General features: G+C 46.9%; 1 protein-coding gene across 9 annotated transcripts in view; it reads left to right on the forward strand.

Moving 5' to 3' along the window:
• The window catches only part of GARNL3 (GTPase activating Rap/RanGAP domain like 3), a 145312-nt gene that overhangs the window by 110173 nt on the left and 22961 nt on the right, over positions 1-12178 (forward strand). For all 9 annotated transcript variants that reach the window (XM_036112831.2, XM_036112833.2, XM_036112836.2 and 6 more), the window contains 6 exons: positions 715-819; positions 1859-1933; positions 5159-5270; positions 10386-10484; positions 10837-10953; positions 11518-11693. In XM_036112831.2, the coding sequence (XP_035968724.2) occupies positions 715-819; positions 1859-1933; positions 5159-5270; positions 10386-10484; positions 10837-10953; positions 11518-11693 (684 nt within the window). The remainder of the gene's footprint in view (positions 1-714; positions 820-1858; positions 1934-5158; positions 5271-10385; positions 10485-10836; positions 10954-11517; positions 11694-12178) is intronic.

Consider the following 12178-nt stretch of genomic DNA (forward strand, 5'->3'; position numbering starts at 1 on the left):
AGTGCCTCGGTCCGACTCCACCATTACACTGGGCTCCACAAGGACAGGGACTGGGTATCACGCCCCCCACCTGCCAGAGTAGCAGGTGCACACTCAGTACCTGCTGACTGAAGGAGCGTGCCCATTCTCTGACTACACCCTAGAAGAGAGCTGTCATTTACTGAGTGTGTGCCCAAGCCCTGTGCCCAGCCCCTTGCAAGCACCTCCTCGTGTAGTCTTCATCACACGCCTAGGAGACAAGTATTAGCCACGCAAAGATGCTTCGACTCTGAGATTAGCTCACTTGCCCAATGTTACCACGGGGGCCATGGAGTCGCCCAGCTCCAGGGGTACCATTCACATAGAATGCCGCACGCCTTGTTCCAGTGGGCAGGCAGGGGGGACGCTCCATGCAAACAGCATCCCCGGAGCTGTGCAAGGTGGTGGCTTCATCAGCTGTTGGAAGCTAGTAAGTCCCAGAGCTGCTGGTGTGCTTGATTTCAAAGCCTGTGCTCTCGGTCAAGACGCAGCGCTGGCTCTCCGCCTGTCAGCCTTCTACCCCCAGCATCTAGCGCAGACCCTGGCCCGTGAGCGACACTCCACGAATGCTTACAGAGCGAATGGGTACAGAAAGTTGAAATAGCATTTGGACAGATAGGTCTGTGCGTTAGGAGAAGCTAGGGGATGAGACTTGACAATGATTTTTGGAATTTGTAACTTGTTTTTCTTTTCTAGAACATGCTCAATAGACGATCTTTTAGTGACGTCTTACCAGAGTCACCCAAGTCTGCACGGAAGAAAGAGGAGGCCCGCCAGGCAGAGTTTGTTAGAATAGGGCAGGTGGGTTTTATTCTGAAACCTCTTTGGCAAGATGTGCAGTTGTGAGCCCCATCCACACCAGATGGCCTGCCTGCAAAGAATTTCCTGTCTGCGTACTCCTGTGGGAGCTCTGTAATTTCTCGTAGGATGACTGTGGAAACCACGAGTGAGAGTTTTGATAACCACGTAGGCGGGGTTCTCTGCGGGTGGGAGTGGGAGCAAAGCCTTCTGCCGAAGAGGGAGCACCGCTGCCTCGAAGCAGGAGGCCGCAAGGCCCAGGCGGGTTTCCCTCTTGTCAGGGGAGCACGTACCATTTGCCTCCCTCCTGGGGATTTTCTGAAGAGCGAGGAGCCCACATAGGAAAAGCACCGTGAACTCCCGTGGCAGGAGTCAGCACAGAGGGGTGGCGTCCTCAGGGACCTGAGTTCCCACTCTGCTGCTTGGAAGCCATGCTCAGCGTTAGGCGGCTCCCACTTAGCATCTTATTCCAGATTTTGGAGGAAATCACTCCCGCTTTGCCTCACTCCCATGTGACGTTCATATGTCTCAGTTCTGGGAGGTGACACAGCTTTCTGTCTTGATCCCTTGTCACAACTCGGAGGAGGAGGAGAGCTGCCAACGGCAGCCAAGTTTCCGGCCCAAAGGAGAGAACCAAGCAGGGTGACCCAGGAAAGCTTAGGGGCACAAGTGACTTAGCCCCAGACAGGTGCACCGTGACAGGGGCTCTCCGACGTGGGTCCTTGTTCAGAGGCACCCTGCCTGTGCTTCCCGAGATCCTGACTCACCGAGTTTGAGGGGGGACCTGGGAATGTTTTCGGTCTCGCCGTGTCAGTGTCTCTGCACTGAGATACCGATGACTGAAATGACGGGATGGGGTCATTTGGGCTGGAACATTGTCAGTAGGCTGCATTCCTTGGCTCAGTGAGAGGGCAGTGTGGGAACCTGAAACTTTAGTCTAAAATTACTCCTGTTAAGAAATTCTTGTCAAATCGCAATTGTTGAGCCTGCTCTTCTTTTACTGCCTGATAACCAACTGTAAAAGAGATCTCTGTTCTGTAAGGCACTAAAACTGAAATCCATTGTGAGAGGGGATGCTCCGTCAAGCTTGGTGGCTTCGGGGATCTGTAAAAAAGAGGTGAGTCCATGATGCTCTCAAGTTCACCTGTGAATGTCCTTTGTTGTCAGCGAAGTTACTGCAATTCTTTGACAGAGATTTGTGGGACAGGAGGGAGATGAGCTTGTCTGTTGCAGAGTCCCCAGGGAAAGCCCCAGATAAAGTTGAGTAGCATTTAGGGAGAGCCCCCAATTTCCATTACGTGTGTGTGCCTTTGCATGCTTAGGGGGAGCAGAGCTGCTGGAGCAGGCCTGGTCAGGCAGACGGGGCTGAGCGGTGCTCCTCGAGCCTCGTGTGCATACCGATTGCCTGTACATCTTGGCGAAATGCGTGTTCTGATTCTACAGCTCTGGGGAGGAGTGAAGACTGTGCATTTCTAACAAGCTCGCATGGGGTGCCTGGATACGCTCCACAAAGCTCTAGGGCTGTGTTTCTCAAGCTTTGGTGTGTACTACAATCACCCCCTTTTGAATTTCTGATTCAGTAGGTCTGGGATGAGCCCTGAGAATCTGCATCTCTAATGAGTTCCCAGGTGATGCTGATGCTGTTGGTCAGAGGACCACAGTTGAGAAACCACTGCTTAATCTATAGTTCATTCAGTCACCCAGAAATTTTGTGGCCTGTGTATCTACTTCTCATTTCCACTTTCCTTGGGGAAAAAAACTAGCTGGTAATCAGGAAGAGAAGAGCAAATAATAAACTTGTTGCATAGGAACTTACTGTTTGCATGATTTTGTAAAGCAAAACTCCATGTCCCTAGTTATGTCTGTGTTCCAAATATGTAAAAGTTAGTTAAATGGAACAAATCCACAGACAGTGCATCACTAGAGAAATGTCCATTATAAAAGCAAAAGAATTACAAATGCGTTTACTTTAGTGATAAAGGTATAAATGCTTTGTATCTGACTTATAGAACCTACACACTTTAAAGTCTGGTTTCAGGGAAATGATGAGGTCAAAATACAACTGATGTTAGAAAACCACAACCAATTTCAGACCAGACTGATGGCAAAACATCTTTTCCAAAGGGTGCATAAATTCCCATTATCGGCTCATTGGTGTGAATGGTAGAATTTGCAGTGTTCCCAAGAGCTCCATAAATACCAAATTCCAGCAGGATTTAGTAACCTTCTTGATAGGAAGTTCTTAGGCATACATAAAAATGAAAGTCTGTGGAAATGTAACTTGTTCACTGGTGAAGAGCAAAGAAAGAACTTTCATTTTTTCTATCCGTTCAGAACCTACCAGTGAGCCACAGGCCTGCCTTGGAGAAACACTGGCCTAGAGGCCCTCACGGACTTCTGTGCAACTGGGTCCGCAGAGGCCAGAGTCCCGCGTGCTGCTCCCAAGAGTGTTTTATTTCCAAAGAAGAGGCTTTGTCAACCTCCTAGGCATCCATCAGTTCATGTGCTGTGTTAATGTTCTTAGAGGGTCCAGCAAGGAGGGAGTCCTGCACTTAGGCCACATCCTTGCCCTGCAGAGTCTCCACCAAGCCCCTCACTTGGCAGAAGGGAATCCAGTGCAGTGGCAAATGCCATCAGTCCTCAGAGTGGAGCCTGTGTGGGACCAGGTGTGAGTTCCCATCACTGACACTTGCTACGTGATGTCCTCAGGCAACCTGGAGTCCCCGGCCCCTTTGAGAACGCATGAAAGCAGTGGACACCCCCCCACACACACACACACACTAGCCCATTAAAATGTACGGATGGCACATGTATACAACATTTTGAATACAATTTCAGGGCTTCACACGCCTCCTCAAGCTCTCTATGGATCCTCTAGGACCCTTAGATCTTCTGGGTTAAGAACCCCTATTCTGCCTAAGTGGTCTAAATTTGTGTTCTCTGCTCAGAGAACGTTTTGTTATTAAGAGTTGGTTTTTATGTCTTGGTGTTACCTAATGCTCACATGTCTGTGTCTGTCTCCCAGCTGATGTTCATAGTGGCTTTGCTTCTTCATGTCTTCCTGCTGTAGGTCACGAAGTCAGAATTTCCAGACATCTTCTTAGAGAAATGCCATTCCAATTAATGGCCTGCACTTGTGTAGCCCTTTCTAGGTTGTAAAATGTCTTCACATTCTTTGTGTGATCTTTCCAGAACGGGCTTGAACCTCATCTTAGCAATTAGATTTCTTCTGAGGCTTGTGAGTTTCTTAAAGGGACAACATACTTTTCTAAGAGAGCAGTAATACACACAGTATTTACCCTCATCCCAAATGACACCCTGGAAGGTAACCTCACTGCCACCATTTCTACTTTCAGTACTCGGACATGAACTCACGCAGTGCGCGCGTGCACACCCATGTGCATACGTGGGGTCTTGTACCGTCCCCAGGGAGCACATCTGATTGAGAGTAAAAGTGCAAATGTGAAACTTTGACTTGTCCCTGAGAAGCTCCAAAAACGTCTTTGTCCTTTGAGGCCAAGCCTCCTGGCTCTAGGCATCCCCACACAGCTCTGGGGCAGCCGTAGGGAGGGCTAACTCTGATGCCAGAACCAAGCATGAGATGAAGGGGAAGAGTTCATGTGGTATGAATACATCATGCAGGGAGCATGAGTAGGTTTCAGGCAGCACCTTTCATATTCTCACAAACATGTTATTTTTTTAAGATTTTGTAGACTTAAGTGGGTCAATAAGCATTTTCATGTTAAGGCAATATCAACTTCTTGCATTGTGTACGACTTAATAATTTTACTGAATCAGCAACACAAATCTGACATTTTTGTAGAGTTATGTGGGTCTTCCTTTGGTGATGAGCTCGTGTAAATTTTTCAAAAAATAGGCAACAATTGGTTGGTCCAACTTCAGGTATTAAGGTAAAATGTTTGCTTAGAAGACATTACCATTTGGTTGCTCCCAAGGAAGATTATTACGTACGGAGACAGGTCATGGTGCCAGAAACATGTGACTTCCCTCTTTTCCTACTGCATATGTATTTGAAAAGAGACTTTTCTTCTTAAGAAAGGTAACTGAAGGGCACCTGGCTGGCTCAGTCGGTGGAGCGTGCGACCCTTCGGGGTCATGAGTTCAAGCCCCATGTTGGGTGTAGAGATTACTTCAAAATATTTTTTGAAAACATAAGGAAAAAAAAAAAACAAAGAAAGGTAGCTGAGTGCAGGGCCCCCTTAGCTCCCCGAGTTGAGCGGGTATCTGGGCTTGGTCTCGGGCGGCGTAATACGTTTCCACCCGAGGGGCCGCGGGATGGTCCTTCTGGAGCTTACTTCCCACCGCTTTTAATGCCTTGCAGCCTTGGGAGCCGCAGTGTTTCTGCAGTGATTTCCCTCACGAAGCTGTGTGCGCGGACCCCTGGGGCCAGGCCCTGCTGGTCTCCACTGATGCCGGCGTCTTGCTAGTGGATGGTTAGTGAGTAGCTGCTCGTTCCAATGTCTTTGTTTGTGTGACTTGTAGGACTTCTAAGGTGCGTGACAGCCAGTCAACTCCCCGTAGATAAATGTGTCATCAGCAGTGAGGTTAGCATAAGTTTCCTCTCCTTACAAAATTAACCCCTTCTTTTCAGGACAAGCAGAGGGAATATATTCTGAACGAGCAAGCCAGAGGGTGAGTCATGCATGACAGGTTCATGCCTTCCCCAAATCTGAGTAGTCTGTGAGCATCCAATGACCTGCAAAAAAGATCTCCTTTTTGGCCAATACTTATCATGATTCTAACATATGACCTTAAATCAACAGCTCCTATCTCAGGGACATGCCCTCTCTCTCTCTTTTTTTAGGGTTTCTGATTCAAAAAGTATTTGGTGTCCAAAACAAATAATAAGAATCTTAGATAACCCAGTTTTGTTGCATACAGAAACAGAAAGATTTGACGGGAAGACAGATTTCCACTTAATATAAAATCAAACTTTTTGACAACCAGGTCGATCAGTGTGCCTGGGGAGGTGGTCAGTTCCCTGTCACCATAGATCAGCCAGCAGTGGGACATGCCCTCGGCAAGGATGCTATAGAGAAAGTTCGACTTCAGATGGGGATTTCATTTAGACTCGAGGACTGTGTGGTCCCTTCCAGCAGGAGGCCCCTTTGGATTTTTCCAGACTCCCGATGAATGTTAAAGGGGCTAAACACTGGTAGCAAGTCATCTCCTGGGGCTTCTGGGGGAGCTGTAGGCATAGAGACAGTGTCTTCCAAGGGCACATTCTCCACAGCACAGAAGCAGGCTGCCCAGTGTCCGTTACCATACTGATGTTTTATGGGATTCCTAAACTCCACCACTGAGAGTGACATAATGGCCTAAAACGGCGACATCTTCCCATCCTTGGCCACGACCTTCACTCCCTCCTCTGACCCTGTCAGCGTGGTTTCCTAAGTGCCTGTTATGCGCCAGGCCCTTGGGAAGTGGAAGTGGGTGCCTTGTGTGGGAAAACAAGAAAGGCAGACCAGGCTTTATAATGGACTTATTTCTGACTCCATCTGTTACTTCATCTGTCATATGTATATATATGTATATATGTATGTATGTATATATTTACTAAAAGACAGATAATCTAAAACTTATGAACTGAGAATTTAAATTAAATATTTAACTTTAGAAATTATAAAACAGAGCATCTTTGTGATCGTGAAGAAAACTGAACCTCTGTGAGCTTCAGGTTTCTCTGAAGCGGGGGGGATTTTTTTAAGCGGCTGAAAACTAGTTTACAATAATGAAAACAGACAAAATAAACAAACTGGGAATAATGATCATAACTCCAGGAAGGGATTGTGGAAATTATGAAGACCCATGCTAAGTGCTTAGGTCAGTGTCTGGCACATAATAGTAACTTAGTAAACAACAGTTACTATATTGATGATATCCCTGTGAACCTGCTAAAAAGGAAACAAAGTCTATAGATGTTGCCAAAGGTGCAACCAAATAAAATAATTTATTTAAAAAAAAAAATAGACTTTAGACATTTAGTCTGGTCTCTCCCTCTCTTTGTCTCTTCATTTTATGGATGAAGAAACGAAAGAAACAATGTGTCTTGCCCAAGATCACACAGCTGGTTAGTGGCACATCTGGAACGGGAACCCAGAGGTGATTGCTAATTCAGCACTCTGTCCACTAAACCAACGGCATTTTATTAAAATCAAATTAAACTCAGGGCACCTGGGTGGCTCAGTCAGTTAAGCATCCAACTCTTGGTTTCAGCTCAGGTCATGACCTCAGGGTCCTGGGATGGAGCCCCACATCGGGCTCCCTGCTCAGCGTGGAGCCTGCTTCTCCCTTTCCCTCTGCCTGCCGCTCTGCCTACTTGTGCTTTCTCTCTATCAAATAAATAAATAAAATATTTAAAATAAATTAATTAATTAAATTAAACTCTACCCATGTTATTGTCTTTACCTTAACACAGGTTTCCAAAAATATAGTCCTGAGCAAATAATTTTGAGAAATGTTTTGGTCGAAAGGAAGTTATATTCTACCTGTTCTTTTTAGGAACAAGAAAATATGCTTTATAATGGCTATTTGTAAGGCTTGTCTAAAAAACAACAACAACAAAATTCTATTTGAGTTGCTTCTCTTTTTTTAAATGTAAAATCCAAACCAAGATTACCAAGTCCCCTGCTGAAATTTTCATCTTTATGGGTCCAAAATTTAATGGAGGTGTTAAATATAAGGATTTCTGTGATGTGCCAGGAAATTTCTTTTCTTCCAATTTGAGGGAAGTCGTCTAACACAGATGGTAGCCATATATACCCCCCACGAGCTTGGATTTATTTTTCAGATTATTGTTTTCATTCCCTGGATAAGCAGCTCTGCTACCCTATTTGCTTTTGTAAGAAGAGAATAACCCTAAGGCTTTCTTTGTATTCCTCATTGTGCTTTGAATCCAGAATGCTCTTGTTATTTCTTTGTTTACCTTTTTCTTGTCGATACTTAATCACATTATGAATCGTTTCCATGAGTGAATCTCTCCATTTCCTTTCAGGCCTGGTTCCACTGTATCCCATTAGCGTCTGCTTAATTTCATTAGACCTACCCCCTTGGGAGTCTGCTTCTGTCAAGGTCGCTATTAAAACTCAAGGTCCTTTGTATTCTAAGTGTAGCAAAAGCTTCTTTGAAGGGAGACTAAATGCTGATGAAAGATGCCATGACCATTTGTTTTGGGTTTGCATAGAAAATCCAGCTCTAAAAGATCTGGGCTTCATAAAGAGATTACAAGAAGGAAAACATGGCTACGAAAGAGTCATTAAAGTTACATGTCACTTTCTCAGATCCTTGCTTCCTCCCCCTTCCTGTGCTACCTGTTCAGCCACCTGAGAAAGATTTGATGGAGAATAAATGCTAATTTATTCTGTACACAGGTGGGCTGCTACACAGTATCCCTCTGTCTTAAATGTCAAACGAAGCGCTTCTGTCGTTTATGAATTCCTTACAGTATTGTTTCGTGCGGTGGCCCCATCCATCCATGGGGGTGCAGTGCTGCTTTTAGGCTAAGAGTACAGGCTTTGTCCCCGCACGGACCTGGGTTCCACATGTTCAAGATGTGACCCTGGACAAGTTTTTAGCACCTCTGAGCCTCAGATCCTCCTCTGTTAAATGGGAGTATTAGAAGTTCCTACCTAAGAGGGTCATTAGGGCATTTCAGTTAATAACATGTGAAGCGCTCAGCCCTGAAGCCTGGCACGCAGGATGCCCTCCGTGTATGTTAGCTGCCGCTCACAAAATGAAATAACCAGGGCGCCTGGGTGGCTCAGTCGGTTAAGCATCCAACTCTTGGCTCCGGCTCAGGTCATGATCTCAGGGTCATGATCTCAGAGTGGTGGGATTGAGCCCCGAGTCAGGCTGCCTGCTTAGCATGGAGTCTGCTTCCCCTCTCCCTCTGCCCCTCCTCCCACTTGCATTCTCTCTCTCTCTCTCAAATAAATAAATATTTTTTAAAATGAAATAACCATAGTTATTTAGTCAGGTATGACAATGGGTATTGGAGCGATCATCCCATGTTTTGAAAATTCAAGTCTGCCCCCAACAGAAGCACAAAGCCTGAGACTCAGTTACTGTGATGGAGGCCTGGGGTAGAGGAGGAAGAGAGTGGTTTGACGGGCTATCGTAGAATTTACACTTGCGCGATAATGTAGGGCAGTTAGAACAGAGCCCTCTGTCTAATGAAAGCTTAGCAGGCTCTGTGCTCGGACAAATCCAGAGCCCACACAGACCTGCAAGGAACAGGAGAGCCGTCCCCTGTGAAGCAGTTATGAACCCCCTCCCGACAACAAAAGCTCTGCTCTCTCTGGGCACCACCCAGGGAGGAATGAACTCCCAACCAGACAGATTTCTAGAAGAGCCAAGACCCTCAGGGCCCCATGCACTTGAATTGTAACCAAAGAAACAAACCCAGACTCACAATAGAGCCCTTGAAGACCAAAATGTCAGACAAAGCACCGATAAAGAATAAGCCACTTATCCAGCCAGAAATGTCTACACTATCCCAGGACCTCTTTGCCTTGCGCTGATTCTACATCAAGCTCAGAACAGACCCTTTGCTTATGAAAGAGCCTTAGTATTTCTTTTGGCCCTCTCTGTCCTGGGGACCTCCAGGAACAAGGTATTTGCTAGCAATTTAAGTTCCCAATAGGTAATCTTAACAACAAATCCTACATATCATCGCAGTGTCTTCGATCATCCATTTATCTGACCTCTTCCTGAACGTTTCCGTTACAATTCGTTTTTTCCTGTTATTTGGGCAACTTAATCAACATTTCTCTCTTATTTTTGTCTAAAAAGGAGATTCCATATTCCACTATGGAGAAATACTGAAAATGTATAGGTAAACTCTTGTTGATATGGATATAGGCATGTAATAGGGTGTGTTTCTATTTGTTTTAAATACAAAAGGAAGTGGCGCCTGGGTGGCTCAGTCCTTAAGCATCTGCCTTCGGCTCAGGTCATGGTCCCAGGGTCCTGGGATCGAGCCCCGCATCGGGCTCCCTGCTCAGCAGGAGGCCTGCTTCTCCCTCTCCCACTCCCCCTGCTTGTGTTCCCTCTCTCGCTGTGTCTCTCTCTGCCAAATAAATAAATAAAATCTTTAAAAATAAATAAATACAAAAGGAAATTTTAATTTTGCTTTCTGGAGAGATACACAAAATAATCTAAGAAGTGATGTAATTTCAAAGATTACATAAAAATAAGAAAATACTTCAGAGAAATGACTGAGCTTGTTTTTTCTTTTTTTTAACTTGCTGTTCAGTCATTTGGGTACAATGCCAGTAAAAACTGGGATGGAGAGATGATGCATTTCCTTTGATGAATACCGAAGAAAAGAATATAGTTTCTAGGCCCCGCTGCTCTGCTTCCAGTATAGAGGAGGGAATGTCAGTCCTTCTCCCTGGGCTGAGAGAACAGTGTTTGACCTTACCAGTGCTCTAGAAGCTGACGTTCCTTGCCCAGAAGGAACTGGGGTCCAGGACCACTCATAGGCACGTTTTATAGGTTTTGAAAGCGTGGGCTGGATTCAGTTCTGGGAACCATGTCTCCTCTTCCAGATGACCTTCCATCAGTGCCCGTGTTTGACAAAACCCTGCCAGTGAAGCAGATGCATGTGCTCGAGACTCTGGACCTTCTGATCCTCAGAGCAGACAAAGGTGATACTCCCTTTCCTGGTGGTGTCCTCTGGGAGTGGGGGAAGCAGGTAGCCTTCTGCAGCCAACCTCGAGGGTCACAGCGGTCTGACCGCATGGGTCGTCGTACCAGCTACTGCTCTTTGGGGGGCCAGTGCTCAGGATCCCCGGGGGGCCCTTTGTTCTCTGACGGGGGTCAGTGAGGGAGAAGGGTGGGGGGCACAGCCTTCAGTGCACTTTTGGGTAGAGGCAGTGTGGGGTTTCTTCCCAGTTCTAGAACACCTCAGCTCCTAGTTCTGTAGCAGTTGCTTTCCTGCACAATCCGCTCTTCCGGTCTTCCCACCCATCTCCTTCGGCGCCTTCTTTATCTCACCAGGGAAAGACGCCCGCCTCTTTGTCTTCAGGCTCAGTGCTGTGCACAAGGCCATCGAGGGCAAACAGGCTGTGAGGAGCAAGTGTGACTGCAGGGATAACAAGCTGGAGAAAACAAAAGGTGACGGCAGCCTTCATATTTTGGTGGTTTCTGTTCAATTCTTTTTTTTCCCCTCGGACTGCTCAGATTTCACTGGAAATAAAAATGCATTGGGAATTTGATTTTATTGGTTTGGTTTTTACTCGGAAACATCACCAAGATAGCATCACTGTTTCCCTAAGAGAAGCCTGAGAGGTAGCCCAGCATTTGGAAGGCTAGAGGAAAGGCTAGGCCTGGCGTGACAAGCTTGGAAGGTAAGGTGAGTTCCGTTCGCAAATCTGTGAAGGGAGACTTTTAGCCTCTGGTTCCTGGAGCTCTGCTCACCTGTCACTTTAATTCATATGGTGTTTTGGGTGTGAAGCTAAGACCACAAACTAGAATACAGGGAATACGACTTCCTTAATTTTCCCGAAACTCAACCTAACTTGTATTTCACACCTCTGTTTGCCTGGTGGCCAGAACATTCTCAGGCAGTCCCCTGGGTTATGCTTAATGTCCAGGGTCTTTGGGTGTTGCCACATTGTCAAGGCCCGGGCGCTTCCAGGCCCCTGTCATGTGTTCAGCGTCATTTCTGTCTCTCCCCAGGCTGCCACCTGTACGCCATTAACACTCACCACAGCAGAGAGCTGAGGATAGTCGTCGCCATCCGGAACAAACTACTCCTGATCACGAGGAAGCACAACAAGCCAGGCGGGGTGGCCAGCATCCCCCTGCTATCTCCCCTGTTGGAGTCACCTGTGGAGGAATTCCAGTACATCCGGGTAGGTCCGCTCTTCAGATCCCTTCTCTCCTGGCCAAGGAGTCAGGAGGCGGATTCTCGTTCCACCCACGGTCTGTCACCCACTGGGGTTGTCTCGCAGGTCAGTACCCAGTGGCGGAAACCCCCACCTGCTGCCCTGGTTTCCCCAGAGGACTGAGGCTTCGGGCTTTTCCTACTCCATCCAGCTCATTCATGCCAGGGGACACCTACCGGTGCTATTCTAGGTGCTAGGGGTACAGCCATGAGCAGCCTCCCTTCTCGTGGAGATGGCTTTCTAGTTGCGGGAAGACACAAAGGAGGAGCTAATTCTGAGTCCCGAGGATAACAGTAAAGCAGGTTGAGGGAGGAAAGTCCCTCACAAGGAGTGGGGACGGGGGATCTGTTCTAGAAAGGGTGTCCCAGAAGCCCTCTCTGAAAAGGTTGCCTTTGAGCAGAGATCCAAGGGAAATAATGGGAGTAGATGAGGAGGGTATCTGGGGAAAGGGG

This window comes from Halichoerus grypus, chromosome 14, assembly GCF_964656455.1.
Source record: "Halichoerus grypus chromosome 14, mHalGry1.hap1.1, whole genome shotgun sequence".
NCBI lineage: Eukaryota > Metazoa > Chordata > Mammalia > Carnivora > Phocidae > Halichoerus > Halichoerus grypus.